The 18,776-nt window shown below is 40.8% G+C and overlaps 2 protein-coding genes across 3 annotated transcripts in view; one reads left to right on the plus strand and one right to left on the minus strand.

Annotated features, from left to right (window-relative positions):
- LOC132402257 (cytochrome P450 2C39-like) overlaps positions 1-4,977 on the plus strand; it is a 120,161-nt gene extending 115,184 nt beyond the window's left edge. Inside the window, exon 8 of the mRNA XM_059985052.1 lies at positions 3,320-4,977. Coding sequence (XP_059841035.1) covers positions 3,320-3,502 — 183 coding nt within the window. The 3' untranslated portion in view covers positions 3,503-4,977. The remainder of the gene's footprint in view (positions 1-3,319) is intronic.
- LOC132402262 (cytochrome P450 2C23-like) overlaps positions 1-18,776 on the minus strand; it is a 219,312-nt gene that overhangs the window by 96,844 nt on the left and 103,692 nt on the right. The window contains exons 1-3 of one of the 2 annotated variants that reach the window (XM_059985067.1): positions 10,026-10,636; positions 854-955; positions 714-753 (exon numbers count right to left, since the gene is read on the minus strand). In XM_059985067.1, coding sequence (XP_059841050.1) covers positions 714-753; positions 854-891 — 78 coding nt within the window. In that variant the 5' untranslated portion in view covers positions 892-955; positions 10,026-10,636. Of the gene's footprint in view, positions 1-713; positions 754-853; positions 956-10,025; positions 10,637-18,776 lie in introns of those variants that run through there. The other variant, XM_059985065.1, reaches the window with a different exon arrangement.

Raw genomic sequence — 18,776 nt, forward strand, 5'->3', positions numbered from 1 at the left:
ATATTTGTTTAACATTAAAATCTGTGTCTGTGGTCTATGGCTGCTGGCACATAACACAATGAAATGCATGATAAATGTAGAGAAAAAACCTTTTACATTAAATAATATCTGTCTATTAAATAGTTAAGTTGAAATAACTAGTGTAAAATAACTGAAATTATAAAGTAGTGAGGTATTGTTCATGGGTTCAATGTCAATTTAGAATCAGATGGCAAAGGGGAAGAAGCTGTCCCTGAATTGTTGAGATGAGGAGGAAGTTTTTAGCCTGTGAGTGGTGAATCTGTGGAATTTGTTGCCATAGGCGGCTGTGGAGGTGAAGTCATTGGGCAGAATTTGATATATTCTTGATTGGTCAGGAATTAAAGGAATATTGAGGAGACTGGGGCTGAGGGTGAAAATGGATCAGTCATGATGAAATGGCCAAATAGCTTAATTCTGCTCCTATATTTGATGATTTCTTAGGGCCTTCTGGTGCCAACATGCCCACAATTTACTAACCCTTACTAATCTGTACCGTACGTCCTTGGAATGTAGGAGGGAATCGGAGGATTTGGAGGAAACCTAGGGGGTCACAGGGAAGAATGTACAAACTCCTTACTAACAGCGGTGGGAATCAAACTCTGATCAGTGTTCACTGGTGTTGGAAGACATGACGGTGCTAACAGCTTCAAACCATGCTGCCTGTGTATGTAAGGGTGCAATGAGAACCATACCTGCAGCAGTATCACAGGCACACAGCATGTAAGCTGAATGCTGAAAAAGAAACATAAATGAGACAGAATTTTTACAAGAAAGATCACAATTAGGACAAAACCATGAGGTTCATTTCTGTGACAAGTGATCAGACACTCACCTCTCTTTCATCTCTCTCTCTCCCCCTCCTTCCCCCATTGGATGTTTGCAGTCTTCTTTTTCTTTAATGGGCTCCTCTGAGGTTTATTTGTTTTGTGGCTGCCTGTAAAGAGACAAATCTCAAGGTTATATAATGTATCTACGTGCTTTGATAATAAAGGAACTGTGAACGTTGAAGAACAAAGTCGACTGTGTGATTGGTACCCTATCTACCACTCTAAAGGTTTCACTGTCCTCTCACCCTAAACACTTGTCTCTTTGCCATGGGTTCATGGAGAGCCATCCACAGGATGCTCTTTGTCTAAGCTGCTGTGACAATATCTCCAAAGCCTGTGCCTTCAAGCAGCAAGAACGACAAAGGCAGCGGGTGCATGCCAATACTGCCGAATAATGCTTCTCCGAACAAGTCATCTTTTAAAACATCAGTTCCATTTGAGTCCTCTTTTTCATTTTATCTTTAAAGTTAAAAGTGCATAAATGTCACCAGATACAATCCTGGGTTTATTTTAATGCAGGCGTACTTAGCAAGTCTACAGAATATTCAAACAGGATCAATGAAAGATCAACTGGGGTGCAGAAGACAACAAACTGTGCAAATGCAAATACAAATAAATAGCAATAAATAATGAGAACATGAGATAAAACTAACTGAGTGAACAGCTACAGAATCTAGGCCTCTGTACTTTCCACTGCAACCAAAACACCACAATCTGTGCAGATTGGAAATAACACCTCCACCTCACTGACAATCAACACTGGCGCACCACAGTGATAGGACCTCCCGGTTGCCACCCACTTCAACTCTGCCTCTCACTCCCATCTAGATATGTCCATATATGGCCTCCTCTACTGCCATGATGAGGCCAAACTCAGGTTGGAGGAGCAACACCTCATCTACCGTCTGGGTAGCCTCCAGCCTGGTGGTATGAACATTGAATTCTCCAATTTCCGGTAATTCCCTCCTCCTCCCCCCATCCCAGGTCCCTCTCTGCCTCTCTCCCCTTTCAACTTTCTGCTCATTTATCTCTACAGTTCTTTCATGCTTATCCCCTCCCCTCTTTATCTTTCCTCTGATTGGTTTTCCATCTGGCGCCTCTAGCCCTTCCCCCTCCCCCCCTCCCCTATCTCTATTACTGGGCTTCAGCCCTCTCTTCCCCCCACATTCCTGATGAAGGGTCTCGGCCCGAAACGTTGGCTACCCTTTTCTCACGGATGCTGCCTGACCTGCTGAGTTCTTCCAGCGTTGTGTACATATATAGTGATATGGGCTTCGCCCACTGCTCTACTCTCTCTACATCCATGACTGTATGGTTTAGGGACAGCTCAAATGTTATCTATAAATTTGCTGATAATGTAACCGTTGTTAGCAGAATCTCAGATGGAGAGAGAGATTACAGCTAGTTGAGTGTGGTGTCATTCCAACAACCTTGTACTCAATATTAGTGAGCCAAAGAGCTGATTGTGGACTTCATAAAGGGTAAGATGAGGGAACACAAACCTATTCTCAAAGCTATTGGAGGTTTAGTGAGCAATTTCAACTTCCTTCAATATCTCTGAGGACCTAACATGGTCACAACGTATTGCTGCAGCTATAAAGATGACAAGGGAGTGGCTATATTTATTAAGAGTTTAGGGATATTTGCTATGTTTCCAAAGCACTCCCAAATTTCTACAGATGTACCGTGAAACACTTTCTGACTAACTTTATCAGCATCTGGTATGGAGTGGGGGTGTGGCAACTGCACAAGATTGAAGTAAATTGCAGAAAATTGTAAAATTATTCAGCTCCATTAACAAGGAGCTGTGCCTCAAGGCGGCATCTATTACCAAGAACCCTCACCACCCAGGAGATGCCCTCTTCTTATTGTTATCATCAGGAAGGAGGTAGAGAAGCCTGAAGGGACACGTTCAATGATTCAGGAACAGCTTCTTCCCCTCTGGCATCTGATTTCTGAATGGATATTGAACCATGAACACTAACTTACTATTTTTTAAAAAAAATTCTGCTTTAAGGTCTACTTATTTTAACTTAACTATTTAATGTAAATGCATATACCAGCTGTAATTCCATTTCTCTTATATATTTATCATGTTGTTAACACATTTCACTGCATATGCAGATGAAATTAAACATGGTTCTGAAGAGTCCTTAAAGTGATATTATTGATTGTGGGAACATTTCATTGGTGGGGGAAGTGAGTGCAGTTTTCTCGTTCTGATCAAGAGCCTGATGTTTGAGGGATAGTAACTGTTCTTGAACCTGGTCATGTGAGTCCTGAGACTCTTGCACCTTCTACCTGGTGGCAGAAGCGAGAAGAGAGCATGGCCTGGGTGTTGGGGATCTCTGATGATGGATGCTGTTCACCTACAGCAGTGTTTCATGTCGATGTGCTCAGTGGTTGCGAGGGCTTTACCCGTGATATACTAGGCCAAATCCATTATGTTTTGTATGTTTTTCCATTCAAAGGTAATGGTGTTTCTGTACACTCAGTCAATACATCTCCACTGCACATCTAAAGAAGTCTGTCAAAGTTTTAGATGTCATCCTGAATCCCCGCAGACTCCAAAGGAATTAGAGGCACTGCATTCTTTGCAATTGCACTTTCCTGTCCAGGTCAGGTCCTCTGAAATAGTAACAGCCAGGAATTGAGAGTTCCTAACCCTCTCCACCTCTGATTCTCCAGTGAAGATTGGCTCATGGACATTTGGTTTCCCTCTCCTGAAGTCTATAATAATTTCCTTGGTCTACTGACATTGAGTGAGAGGTTGTTGTTATGACAGCACTCAGCTAAATTTTCAGTCTCCCTCCTGACTGCTGATACATCACCGCCTTTGACTGGATCCACATCAGCAAACTTGAATACAGCAGTGGAGTTGTGCTGAGCCACACAGTTGTCGTTTATCTCTCTCGTAATCCAGAATTTTCACTAATAAGGAGATGTACCTAATAAAGTGACCACTGAGTGTAAAATCAGATGATATTGACCAATATGACGAGTTGGGAAATGTTGGTAAATGAAATGCGTGAAACAAAATCTCATCTTCCTCTCCCAGAGAAGATTCATAATGAGACTGATGATGTGATTGGATCTCATCGAAGAGCAGCAATTGAGGATCGGGCGAAAATGCCATAAACTGATGCGGTCCAGTGATACATCACCATCGCTCCCACACACAGCAACAAGTGATGTGACCTTCTGAGGATATTTGATACCCAAGGTTAGAGTCAAGATCAATATAATAAATGTTTTATTTGTAAAAACATCAAACCAAAAATTAAATAATCATGTGTCAGCTATTCTGTACTTCAGAAGGTACAGTGTCCTTAACTTGCTTGTTGCTGAGGAGGAATGGTGGTGGTTGTCCATCCTGTCCGATGATGACAGGAGACCTGTGTGGGAGAGTTTGTAAAATGGACAAGCTGTTGCACTGGAGCATTTCCTCTCTATCAATCTCAAAAGACCGGCTCCAGTGATATGAACGAACATCACAAACTGGGGTCTTCCGTGGATGACCGTGACATCTTCTGTCCCTTGTCGTGTCTTCATTCTCTAGGAAGCATTGCAGTATCGCCATCCTGGGCGTTGGATCTCCCTGTAGATCTTATTTGCCCAGTCTGCTGGAGCTGATTCTGCAAACAGGGACAGGCCTGTCTCTCTCACTGGGGTATGAGGCTGCTGGCTATCCTTGCCTGCTTTAGCCAGCCTGTTGAAGTGGTGTACCGGGGTGTGGCTGCTCACATGAGGACAGTTACTTTCTAACTGCTAAGACTGATAAAATGGCTTCTCTGTAGTGTTATAATAAAATGGCTTCTCTCTAATGCTAACTGCTGAGGTAATGGGTTCTCTGTAGCTGCGATGTTTGGGTTATAACTACAGATAACGGGGAACTAACCAATGGGGGGACATGTTATTCTATCTTGTTTGTCTGGGAACTGAGTTGGTTCGCGGGCTTTAGGGCAAGGTGAGTGAAGAGGAAGGACGAGTGCGGGGAGCGCTCAGTGATCATGGGACTGCATATACAGGAATTCGAGTATCCGAAGGTTGGCGGGAGGTCATTTACGGAAGGACACTGTAGGCGTGAGCTCCAATGATTTTTTTTGTGCGCGATCTGATCTTTAATAAGAGTGGCACCTTTATCTTTTATATTTTAAAATATATTTCCCCTATAAAGCACATCACAAGCTAAGATTTATAAAGTGTAATCGCTTAATCGCTTATTGTGTACTGTCTGATACTTGCATTGGGGGGTTGTACTGGGGTACATTACACAGCGTCCACCCAAATTTGAGTGTCCTATTTGGCGGGGCTGAAAGCTGATTCCCCCTAGACGAACGTGCGGACAAGGCTATAGTGCTACACTTGGAACCACAGGTGGGAGCAGAGTGTCCAGTAGGGGCCAAAGATGAGTGAGCTGCCCTGGAATGGACACGACAAATCCCTTCACTAGAGGTGCTATGCCTCCCTGGACATCCCATACACTCAAGGAGGTGGAATAATCTCCAGTCCATTGGGGTACACAGTGAATGGTAGGGCTTTGAAATATTACTATGTAGTTCACAGAAAAACGTAAGAAATTGGAGCAGAGTCAGGCTATTCAGCTGATTTATTAACCCTCTCAGCAACATTCTACTGACCTCCCCTAACCCCCCCCCCCCCATAATCGCTGACACCTTGATTAATCAACAACCTGTCAACCTCCAATTTAAATGTACCCAATGACCTGGCCTCTGTTGTGATGGAAGTGAGACAGGTTCCTTGGGTCTCATAGGCAAGAGCTCTGGACGCACAGTTTTAATAATAAGGAGTTTATTTACAGGGGGAGAAAAGCTTGGGAACAACACAAGCGACTACAATATTCGCACAAGTGTGCTTAGAATAGACAAACATGGGAAAAGTTGTGTCGGCAGTACAATACACAGAAAAACGTTGAGGGGACAGAGTACAGGTACACATACAAGCAAGGGAAAAGCAACTACGGGACCCACCACCCCTTGACTAAGGTCAGGCATGGCTCTCTGGTGCAGGGACAACAATAAATGCTCCCACAACCCTATTCAATGCACACCTTACCACGTGTCTCCAGCGCTGTTCTGCAGTCTTCAGCCTGGAGTGAAGCAGGGTGGTCCCTTGAGGATGGCAATAAGAGGACGAGCCAAGCATGTGTAGCACCCTTTATAGGTCAGGGGGCTGGAGGGTCTAGACCAGGTGATTCACCAGGGGGCTAACGGCTTGGTGGTAGACAGGTTAATCCAATTAAGGTAGCCAATGGTTAAGTGTGCATTGATTATTTGGGAGGGGCAAAATGTTGACTGGCAGGTGGTGTGACCTCCGACCAGGTGGGGGCAGTGCTGTCACGTGACAGGCACGGCTTTCTGGATGCAGCCTCCATAGCCACCTGTGGCAATGCCTTCCAGATTCCCCACCCTCCTCATCTCTGTTCTAAAGGGACATCCTTGTATTCTGAGACTGCCCTCTAGCCCTAATCCTCTCCATGACGACTCTATCTAGGCCAGGGGTTCCCAATCATTTTTATGCCATGGACTCCCACCATTAACCAAGGGGTCCTTAGACCCCAGGGTGGGAACCCCTGATCTAAGTCTTTCAGTATTCAATAGGTTTCAATGAATTCCCCTCTTATTTCTTCCTCATCTCTGTTCTAAAGTGATGACCTTGTATTCTGAGGCCATGCTCTCAGCTCTTCTTCTGCCAGCCTTTTAAAGTTAAACAAATCTCTCCCAAAAGATAATTGGCAGGTCTGGTTTTCTTTAACTAAATTCCTAAATTGTGGAATTCAATACTTGAAATGTTAGTGATGCAGACTCAGTTGACATTTTCAAATACCAGCTCAAAACGTATTTATTTAACCTTGCTTTTAACGAACATCTTTTTGTTTTTTATTTGTATATTTAATTTCATTGCATGTTGAAAGGCCTTGACAGAGTGGATGTGGAGAGGATGTTTCCTATGGTGGAGGAGTCTAGGGACAGAGGACACAGCCTCAGACTATGGGGATGTCCATTTTCAATGGAGATGAGGAGGACTCTTTAGTCAGAAAGTCATAAATCTGTGGAATTAGTTGGCCTTCTGTGGAGGCCAAGTCATTGAGTTATTTAAGGCAGAGGTAGATAGGTTCTTGGTTGGTCAGGGCATGAAGGAATACAAGGAGGAGGCTGGATATTGGGGCTGAGGGGCAAAATGGATCAGCCATGGTGACATGGCAGTGCAGACTCGATGGCCCATATGGCCAAATTCTGCTCCTATATATTATCCTCTCCACAATCTCCTCTCAATCTTTTACATTCTAACGGATACAGTCCTAACCTGTTCAATCTTTCCTTGTATCTCAGGTGCTCCAGACCTGGCAACATTGTTGTAAATATTTTCTGTACGTCCACCTTGTTTACATTTTTCCTGGAGTTTGGTGACCAAAACTGCACACATTACTCCAAATTAGGCCTCACCAACATCTTGTACAGCTTCAACATAACAGCCCTTCTCTTGTAACCCAATACATTGATTTATGAAGGCCATTATGCCAAAAGCTTTCTTTACAAGATTGTTGATTATTGTATCAGTGTCCTGACATCACGTGACATCCAGCTTCAACACACATCAATTCACTAGGTGACAGAGCCAGTGAAGCAGCACACACAACAGTGTCCCAGAGTCAGCAATCCCAGACTGAGTGTTGAAATGGCTCTGGTCAGTAAACAGAGGTTGACATCCTCAGGAACATTAATGTGTAGCACAACAGCATAATGTTATTACTGCACCAGTGACCTGCTTCATTTCCCACCGCTGTCTGCAGGGAGTTTGGACATTCTCCCTGTCGTCACATGACTTTCCTCCAGGTGCTCTGGTTTCCTCCCACAAACCAAAGACATACAGGTTAGGCTTCGTGGGGTGTGGGTGTTAGCTCATCCACTGACTGTGATGGTCATTGAGGCAAACGACATATTTCACTCTGCTTCGATGTAAATGTGGCAAAAAAAGACAAATCTTTCATCTGCTGATGTTACCCTGTTTTGGGGAATCTGTATTATATTAAAAAAAATCTTATATCTTGTATCAGTTATTCAAAAACCACAGGATATGTTGAAACTACTGGGGGGTTCTTATTAAAATCTCACATTGTGATCATCATGCTGTTGATTATCTTTATATTGAATTTGCATTTATAATATTCTTTATTAATATTCTTCAAATACACTTCACACTTAAAAAAGACCATACTTTTCTAATTGGTCACACAGAAATAACATCAATTTAATAGAGTGTATACAGTACACAACCTGAAATCTTACTCTTCACAGAGATTCACAAAACAGAAAAACGCAAAGAATGAATGACAGAAAACGTTAGAACCCCAAAGCCTCCCTCCCCCTAACAATCAGCAACAAAATCATCAACCCTCCCCTTCTCCCCACTTGCCCCAGCAAAGGCATCAACCCCCCCCCCCCCACTATGCAAGCAACAGCAAATCTTGCAGAGACCATTATCAACAGTCCATCAAAACTACTGTCCATTCCAACACTTCAGCATCTCAGACATAGTGATGGAAAAGCACATTAAATTTTAATAAAGTCGAGACTTGTATTTACTGATTACACTAAATAAATAAAAGCTAACTTGTCAATACTCATGACCACAAGCATTTATATTACAGTCAGTACATATGATAAGCAATTTCTTACACTAATTTATTAAACCATGCCAGACTAGTTGGTGTGTATTTCAGGACAGCCTGTTGTACACAGTAACATTACTTACTGACTGACTGCCCATTACACCGCCAGCATTTAGAGCAGCAATGAAGCTCCTCCATCTCCGGTGGTGTTCGGGGCTTCCTTCATCATGTCAGTCACTCCCCGTCCCTCTGGTTTCACTAGTGTCAGTCACACAAGTCCAGATGGAGACTCGGGTATTCTGTCACACTCACATGCAGAGGGATTCTTCATGCTGTTTCCATTACAATTTTGTTTGACCAGTCAGGGTTGTTCACCCTGAGCTGAACTCCCTGAACCTGGAGTACTGGTGGACCACTCTGAATCTGGCCTCTATTCTTTGACATGGGTGACCCTACCAACAGCCAAATCATAAAGCCCTGAGTCCAGCCAACATAGCTCTCCGGGTCATCGAGGCACGCAAGCCTCAAACCACAACAAGGTCGTGGCCCTCTTTGAGGAGAGTAATATTTAAGGACTGGGTATTTAAATTTATCCTGTAATTTGTAAAACTCAGGAGACTACGACTATATAACAGGCAAGGTACATGCATGTGTTATGGTAGCATTTGTGGTGAGCACAACACTATTACTGCGCTAGTGATCTGGGTTCAATTCCTGACACTGTAAGCAGTTTGTACGTTCTCCCCATGACTATGTGGGTTTCCTCCAGGTGCTCCAGTTTCTACTCACATTGCAGATATATGGGTTAGTAGGTTAACTGGTCACATACGTGTAATTGGGTGGCCAGCGAGGACAAAGGCTGGTGGCCCCCACCCTAAGGCAAAATGAGAATGAATCGGCAGCATTTTCTGGCAGTGGAGTTCTGTGCGGACAGAAGGCACGAGGGCCAATGACCTTCCAGGTACGCAAGTCGGTGAGACCCGAGTTGGAGGCCTAGAATTTGGGGCTCTCCATTTCATTGTCATTGGCGAGTTCTGGGGTAGATTGAAAGTCCAAAAGTTGAGGCCTGATGGCTGAAGCCCTGGTTCTGTGAGTCTTTGCAAGATTGCTGGGGAAGTCAAAGATCCGATGCCTGATAGTTAGAGTCCACCGGAATCTGAAGGACAGGAAATGTGGAGGCCTGGCCTGGGGTGTGTGGGGTAGGAAGCAAGGGCTTGTCTTGCTGTCGTTGTTCTTGTCAAATCAAGCTTTTGTTATTTAATTGTATACAGGTATACCGCCAAACAAGACATTTCTCCAGACCAGGGTGTAAAGCACGGTGGTACTCATAACACACAATAACTTAGGAAAGTAAGCATTAAATCTGCAAATGAATTACTTAATAATAAACAAAGTGCATAAATTAAATATTGTAGGGTACAGTACAAATTATCCAGAGACATTCTGAATGCCATGTAGTAGGGAGTTCAAAAGCCTAACGGCCTGCGAGAAGAAGCTGTTTCCCATCCCGACCGTTCTTGTCTTCATGTATCGGAGTCTCCTACCTGATGTAGAATGTCAAAGAGGATGCTGGATGGATGGATGGGAGAGATCCTTGATAATACTAAGTGCCACTCTCACATGTCCTTTGCTGGGAAGTAGACTGATACTCTGCTGCTCCCGTACCAGATGAAAATGCAACATGTCAGGACACTCTCAATGGTGCTTCTATAAAATGCAGAGAAGATGGGGTGAGTGGGTAGAGAGCCTCACTTGCCTCAATCTCCTCAGGAAGTGAGGTATTACTGTGCCTTCTTATTTAAGGAGGTGATACAGAGGGACTAGGTGTCCTGTAGGGGGTGTGGTTTATTCTGATTGTGGATAGTAGCTTCTGACATGATTGATTAGTTTAGAAACTGCAGCTGCTTTTCCCATTGATTAGATGCCTGGTGTTGAATTTCAAATATCCCAGGCATATATACTAGAGAACACGTGTGGTAGGTTCGAGCTCTCTTTTGTTTAAGGCAAGTGGTGTACATGGCCACTGGGAAGGTATGCTCTGAGCACACTGTTAACTAAGTATGTTTGTAGAATATTCAGCTTTGTAGTGTCTGTAACTTGGGGTACATGAATGTGTGGTCAAATGTTTACTGTTCATAAATAAATGATTAATCTACTCATTTGAAGCCAGTGTTTTCTGTCTCATTTGCTGGACCCACAAACCTGATTCTACATTACATTTGGTGCTGTGAGCCAGATATGGCCTCTTGAGCAGAAATGCATTTCTTTAAGAAGTTATTTAAAAGAGTGGACCTTTGTTTGAGAGAATCAGACTCCCTGATTGAACAGATACAAGAGCAGGCTTTGGAAGTCTCACTAATCTACTGACGGGATATGGGATAACAGCACATTGGTCAGACCAGTTATGTTTCGCTGGGGTTGAAATGGGACACCATATTGTTTCCATACTTAAATCTCTGGTTTTTCCCAGGAGAAAGGATAGCAGGTGGGATACTTTCAGCCAATGAAACTACAGCTCTTGGGCGCTGCATGCCAGGCTGGTTGGCAGCCTGACCCTGTAAGGTTTGAGCCATGATGAAGTGGGGTGATGATCCTGCTACTGGGCTGGGGAACGGGGATGTCTGGCTGGATGATGAAAATGAGAGGGAGAGAGTAGAGTGAATCCTTCAATTTAATCCTCAAAATGATCATCCTGTCCCTTGTGTGTAAGGTGGAAGAAGCCAGAATAAGAAGGTGGTGAAAGAGGAGGGACAGGAGGCAAAGCTGGCAGGTAATAGGTGAGAGCAGGTGAGGGGGAAGGTAAGTGGGATGGTGAGAATCTGGGAGGGGATGGCTGGAAAGGGCTGAAAAGAAAAGGAATCTGATAGAAGTGGACAGTAGGAGAAAGGGAAGGAGGGGAAAGCAGAGCCAGGTGATGAAAGGTCTTGGCCCAAAATATTGACTGTTTATTCATCTCCATCGATGCTGCCTGACCTGCTATGTTCCTCCAGCATCTTGTGTACATTGTTCTGAATTTGATCCCTGTTAGAAAACAGTCTATGCCTTTATCCTTCTACCAAAGTGCATGATTATACACTTCCCTACAGTATATTCCATCTAGAAAAAAGAAGTAGAACATGGCAGGTGATACCTCACCCCCTCTTCCTCTCCCAGTTTTACTTATCACCTAGTAGTTCTTCGTCCCCTCTCCTCACTTTCTTACACTGACTTCACCCCTTCCTTTCCAGACCTAATGAAGAGTCTCGCCCAGAAACTTCGACTGTTTATTCATTTTTATAGATGCTACCTGACCTCTTGGGTTCCTCTAGCATTTTGTGTGTGTGTTGCTCCGGATTTCTAGCATTTGCAGAAACTCATCTTTATTATTTTCTGCTCCTGGTTGCTTCATGATGACCTCTGTTGTATGTAGATATTGAGTCAGAATCACAGCAGATCTGGTCTGAGCAAACACGAGGAAATCTGCAGATGCTGGAAATTCAAACAACACACACAAAATGCTGGTGGAACACAGCAGGCCAGGCAGCATCTATAGGGAGAAGTGCTGTCGACGTTCCGGGCCGAGACCCTTCGTCAGGACTGGTCTGGTCTGGTCTGAACTGATTTTTAATGGAAAAATTTGGCAGCACTTGTATTTTGGTGTACAAAAGAAGAGTCCGGGGAGGACGGATGGCAAAGGAGGCAAATAAATTGTGCAGAATCTGGGGGGCCTCAACTGACTTTAAGGAAAACCCTCTCTTATTTTCTCCTCCCCAGTAGTATGGTGGTTTTTGAAACTTCTGGCACTTGACAATTATTTTGGGTACATAGAGTATAGAAATATAAAGGGTTATTGGTAACCTGAGGTAATTTCTAAAGTACAGACATGTTCGGCATAGCATTGTGGGCTGAAGGGCCTGTATTGTGCTGTAGGTTTTCTATGTTTCTATTACGAATAGTCAGAGACACTCTTGTAGCTCTCGTTGAAACGACAAGTTTTGAGTTGCAAGACGTCAAGTTTGCCACCTTGTCTGTGATAACGTCCTCTGACACTGGTCTGATTCCATGTAGATACTTCAAGTACATGCTATCTTTCAGCACCAGGAGGCTACGTGGCTCAAGCAGCAGAGATAAAAAGTAGCGATTCTCTTCGGTTTGAGGTACAGCAATCTGGAAAAGGTAGGGCAGGAATTATTTAAAATCCAGTCCAAAACAAACACATTTATTTCCCCAAGTACTACATAAGAAATAGATTATTGAACATCACTGCCATCTTACACCTCAGCTTTACTGTAGGAGCCATGTATCTATTTTCTGTCTGTAATTTGTGTTGCATGTTTATTACGGTATTTTGTCACCTGGGTACAGAAAAACAAAGAGTATAGTTACATTTCACCCTTTGTCGTCGTCCGTTTTAGTTTAGTTGGAGTTGGGGTGAGCCACAGGATGTTATATTTTTGTCAACCACTAAGGTCGCTTAGTTACACTAATTGGGACGTTATTGGAACGCTAACTAGATTGTTAAAGTTCAAAGTAAATTTTATTATCAAGGTACCTATTTGTCACCATATACAGCTATGAATCTGTCTTGAATCTATTCAACAATTTTACAACCTTCTTGGCTATAGAATTCCAAAAAGTCACTACCCTCTGGGTGGTGAAATTCATCCACATCTCAGTCCAGTAGAATCATCATAGCACATCGAATAGTACAGCATAGGGCCAGGCCATTTGACCATCAATGTTGTGACAAACCAATGGAAACGTCTAGATTTGAACTCAGGACCTCCCACCCCCCAGTCCAGCACTGATGCCACTATGCCACCAGCCAGGTCCTTGCATCAGTAAACAAGTAAAATCAGTTTGAGTGGAATTAAAAACCAACAAGGTGAAGAAGTCCAGGAACTGATCTCTCTGAACATTGAGAAAAATATTTATAGAGCTTGTCAGTGTGAATGTAACTATATAAAACTCTGGTTAGGCCACACTTGGAGTATTGTTTACAATTCTGGTCGCCCCACTATAGGAAGGACGTTGGGGTTCTGGAGAGGGTGCAGGTTTACCAGGACGCTGCCCGGTTTAGAGGGCATGTGCTATCATGAGAGGTTGGGTAAACTTGGGTTGTTTTCTCTGGAGTGGTGGAGGCTGAGAGGAGATCTAATAAAGGTTTATAAGATTATGAGATGCATAGATAGAGTAGACAGAGAGAATATCTGTTCCCCAGAGTCGAACGTGAGAGGGAGTAGGGTCAAGGGGAATATGAGGGGTAAGTTTTTTTCACTCAGAGAGTGGTGGATGCCTGGAACGTGCTGCCTGGTACGGTGATAGAGGCAAATAAATTAGAGGCTTTTAAGAGAGGTTTGGAGTGAGGAGAAAGGAGCGATATGGTTCTAGGTTGTAGGGATTAGTGTTCGGGTGTTTCTGATTTACTTTTCAGCTGGTTTGGTATAACATTGTGGGGTGAATGGCCTGTTCCGGTGCTGTACTGTTCTATAATCTTGACATTGTGTCAAATTCAGGTGAGATGAAATATTCAAAACGTTTCTATCATGAAGTAGCAAAAAGTAATGATCTAGATAAATGATACTAACCTCTCCTTTTTCATTCTCTGTTGTACTGGGATGATAGAAATCTAGTATAGTTTGAAAGCCAAGGCTTATAGTGGTCACAGTTGAAAAGTACAGAGGTCCATCCTCGTGAGGCTACAAGGACAAAAACATAAACTGATTTCACACAACAACTCAATAATACAAACTGGGATTATTTGGCACAGCTAACGTAATGCTTCACAGCGCCAGCAATTCCTGCTGCTGTCTGTAAGCAGTTTCTACGTTGACCACATGGGTTCCTCCCACATTTCAACAAAGTCCAGCTCAGGGTTAGTGAGTTGTGGGTGTTAGAGTGTATTCTGCAGTTAGGATCTATAGTAAATATTAATTTCACTAGCAACCAGTCCTCAGGTTTGAATGTGGATTGTAGATTGAATTTAAAACACAGCTCAGAACAATGGGCTTCCTGGAGCTGCAGGTTGGGCTCAATCACAAACAAAGGAACATTCCACTTGGACCTCAGACACCTGCATCTGCATGAATGCAGCCCAGACTCATTTTGGGTGTCTGGAGTGAGGGTGCGAAGGTGGTGTTTGAAAACTGTATGTAATTGAAAGGAAGCATTGTAGACACATTGCAACTATAGAATTGTTCTGCTTTACCTTTGCTCTTGAGCTTAGCGACAACTCTCTGATACCCCCTCTTATTTACACCTTGATCATGACCCCACTAAGGAGCACCAGGCCTATACCATCACCAACCTTATCAACTCTGGGGATCTCCCATCCACTGCCACCAACCTCATAGTTCCCACACCCCGCACTTCCCGTTTCTACCTCCTACCCAAGATCTACAAACCTGCCCATCCAGGTAGACCCTTTGTCTCAGCTTGCTCCTGCCCCACCGAACTCATTTCTGCATACCTTGACACTGTTTTATCCCCCGTTGTTCAATCCCTTCCCACCTACATTTGTGACACTTCTCATGCTTTGAATTTTTTCAATGATTTTAAGTTCTCTGGCCCCCATCGCCTTATTTTTACCACGGACGTCCAGTCCCTATATACCTCCATCCCCCATCAGGAAGGTCTCAAAGCTCCCTGCTTCTTTTTGGATTCCAGACCTAACCAATTCCCCTCTACCACCACTCCTCTGTCTAGCAGAATTAGTTCTTACTCTCGATAATTTTTCCTTTGGCTCCTCCCACTTCCTCCAAACCAAAGGTGTAGCCATGGGCACTTGCATGGGTCCCAGTTATGCCTGCCTTTTCTTTTTATATCTTTTTATTAGTTTTAAACAAACATAAATGAAACATGAATACAAAATGTTTGAGAGTACATAATTAATAGTTTAAATAGACATTCAGATTTATAATAATAAAAATATATAACCTCTCAAACTCAGAACAATAATGAACAAAGAAGTAAAAAAAGAAAAAAAGGAAAAACCCCCAAAAAAAGAGAGAAAAAAAACCAAAAAAAAAACACTAACCAACATGGGCCATTGAATATATTAAGTACATATACAGTAGTGCCAATAACTCCGAACCTCCATCCAATTGATTAAGGATAATATAAGTAAGATTTAGGAAAAGACAATTCAATTCATGTGAAAATGTTGAATAAAAGGTCTCCAGTTTCTTCAAATTTAACTGAAGGATCAAAAACCACACTTCTAATTTTTTCTAAACTCAAACAAGAAATAGTTTGAGAAAACCACTGAAATACAGTTGGAGGATTAATTTCTTTCCAATTCAATAAAATAGATCTTCTAGCCATTAATGTAACAAATGCAATCATTCGTTGAGATGAAGTGGATAAACGATTATTATCCATCATTGGTAGACTGAAAATTGCAGTAAGAAGATGCAGTTGAAAATTAATATTTAAAACTCTTGAAATAATACTGAAAATATCTTTCCAATAATTTTGTAAACAAGGACAAGACCAGAACATATGAGTCAATGAAGCAACATCAGAATGACATCTATCGCAGGTTGAATTAAGATGAGAATAAAATCGAGCCAGCTTATCCTTAGACATATGAGCTCTATGTACAACCTTAAGTTGTATTAGGGCATACTTAGCACAAATAGAGGATGGATTTGCCAATAATAACAAATTTTTCCCATTGCTCAGTAGATATAGGACAATGCAACTCTTCTTGCCATTCCTTCTTAATTTTTTCTGATACATCTAACTGTAAATTCATGATCATCTTATAAATGATGGCTACTAAACCCTTTTGATAAGGATTAAGGGCTAAAATCTATCTGTAATGTCCAATGGACATTCTTTCAAAACAGACTGTAACTCATTATACAAAAAATTTCTAACTTGCAAATATCTAAAAAATGGGTTTTAGATAAATTATATTTATTAGATAGCTGTTCAAAGGACATAATGTTATCATCCAGAAACAGATCACGAAAACATATTATACCTTTTGTTTTCGATAAAAGAAAAGCTTGATCCATAGATGAAGGCTGAAAAAAATAATTAGATATTATAGGACATGATAAAATAAATTTATTCAAACCAAAAAATTTACGAAATTGAAACCAAATTTGTAATGTATATCTGACTATAGGATTAGTTATCTGTTTATTCAATTTGAATAAAGAAAAAAGAAGTGAAGATCCTAAGATTGAAATCAGTGAAAAATCTTGCACAGATTTACATTCCAAATTTACCCATTGTGGGCAAGTAGCTATAGTCCATTCTTGTGTCCAGAATATTAAATACTGTATATTGACTGCCCAATAGTAAAATCTTAAGTTTGGTAAAGCTGAGCTACCCTCCTTCTTAGGCTTCTGTAAATATTTTTTACCCAATCTAGGATTTTTGTTCAGCCACAAGTAAGAAGATATTTTAGAGTCAATAGTATCAAAAAAAGCTTTAGGAATAAAAATTGGTAATGCTTGAAATAAATATAAGAATTTAGGTAGTATCATCATCTTAATAGCATTAACTCTACCAACCAATGACAAAGATAGTGGAGACCACCTAATAGCAAGTTGCTTAATTTGATCAATTAAAGGTAAAAAGTTAACTTTAAATAAATCTTTATGTTTTTTAGTAATTTTAATACCTAGATAAGTAAAATAATCTGTAACAATTTTATATGGTAAATGTTTATAAATTGGAACTTGCATATTTAATGGAAATAGTTCACTCTTGTTAAAATTCAATTTATAACCAGAAAAATTACTAAGTTGAGCAAGCAAAGACGAAATAGCAGGGATAGATCATTCAGGGTCAGATATATATAATAACAAATCATCAGCATATAGTGATACTTTATACGTCCTCTCCCCACAAGTAATACCCAGAATATTAGGTGATTCACGAATAGCTATAGCCAACGGTTCTAAAGCAATGTCAAATAGTAAAGGACTTAAAGGGCAACCTTGCCTTGTACCACGAAATAGCTGAAAAAAAGGGGATCTTTGATTATTGGTAAAAACCGAAGCTAAAGGTTTATGGTATATTAATTTAATCCATGATATAAATTTTGAACTAAAATTAAATTGTTGCATTGTAGTAAATAAATATGGCCATTCAACTCTATCAAATGCTTTTTCAGCATCTAAAGAAATAACACATTCTGGTATTTTAGATGAAGTATAAATAATATTAATTAATTTTCTAATGTTAAAAGGTGAATAGCAATTTTTAATAAATCCAGTCTGATCTTCAGAAATAATTCGAGGTAATATATTTTCTAATCTAATTGCCAAAATTTTACTGAAAATCTTAAAATCCGTATTTAATAAGGATATAGGCCGATAGGATGCACATTCAGTAGGGTCTTTATCTTTTTTAAGAATTAAAGAAATAGAAGCTTCATAAAAAGATTGTGGTAATTTACCTACACTTAATGCATCTTTAAAAATTTTACAAAGCCAAGGAGAAAGTATAGAAGAAAAAGATTTAAAATATTCTACGGGAAAACCATCTGGACCAGAAGCTTTACCAGAATTCATTTAAAAAATAGCCTTTTCTATTTCAGACTCCATAATAGGTGTATCTAAAATTACGTTATCCTCAACAGTTACTTTTGGAATATTCAATTTCCTTAAAAATTCATTTATTATAGAAGAGTCCTTAGTGAATTCTGATTGATATAAGGAGTTATAAAAATCTTGAAAGGCTCTATTTATCTCTTTGTGGTCAATCGTCAGAGTACCATCTTGTTTACGAATCCTAGTAATCTGTCGTTTATCCGAAACAATATTCAATTGATTAGCCAGTAATTTACCAGACTTATCTCCATGCATATAGAATTCAGTTTTTGATTTAATTAACTGACTTTCAATCGAAGAGGATAATAATAAACTATGTTCCATTTGAAGTTCCACTTTTTCTTTATAAAGTTCTTTACTAGGGGTCATTGAATAAATCTTATCAATTGCTTTGATTTTATCAACTAATGTTAATATTTTAGAATTAGTTCGTTTCCTAACTCCAGCAGAGTATGAAATAATCTGTCCACGAATATATGCTTTAAAAGTATCCCACAAAATTCCACTAGAGATCTCTTCTGTAGAATTTGTTGAGAAAAACAAATCAATTTGTTGTTTAATAAAGTTAACAAAGTCAAAATCCTGCAATAAAATAGGATTAAACCTCCAAAATTTAGCATTGATATATGAATCCGTTATTCTAATAGATAACTTCAGAGGTGCATGATCAGATATGGTAATACAGTCATATTTACAATCAGTAACATCTGTGAGTAAATGGTGATCAATGAAAAAGTATTCAATTTT

This window comes from Hypanus sabinus, chromosome 11, assembly GCF_030144855.1.
Source record: "Hypanus sabinus isolate sHypSab1 chromosome 11, sHypSab1.hap1, whole genome shotgun sequence".
Classification (NCBI taxonomy): Eukaryota; Metazoa; Chordata; class Chondrichthyes; order Myliobatiformes; family Dasyatidae; genus Hypanus; species Hypanus sabinus.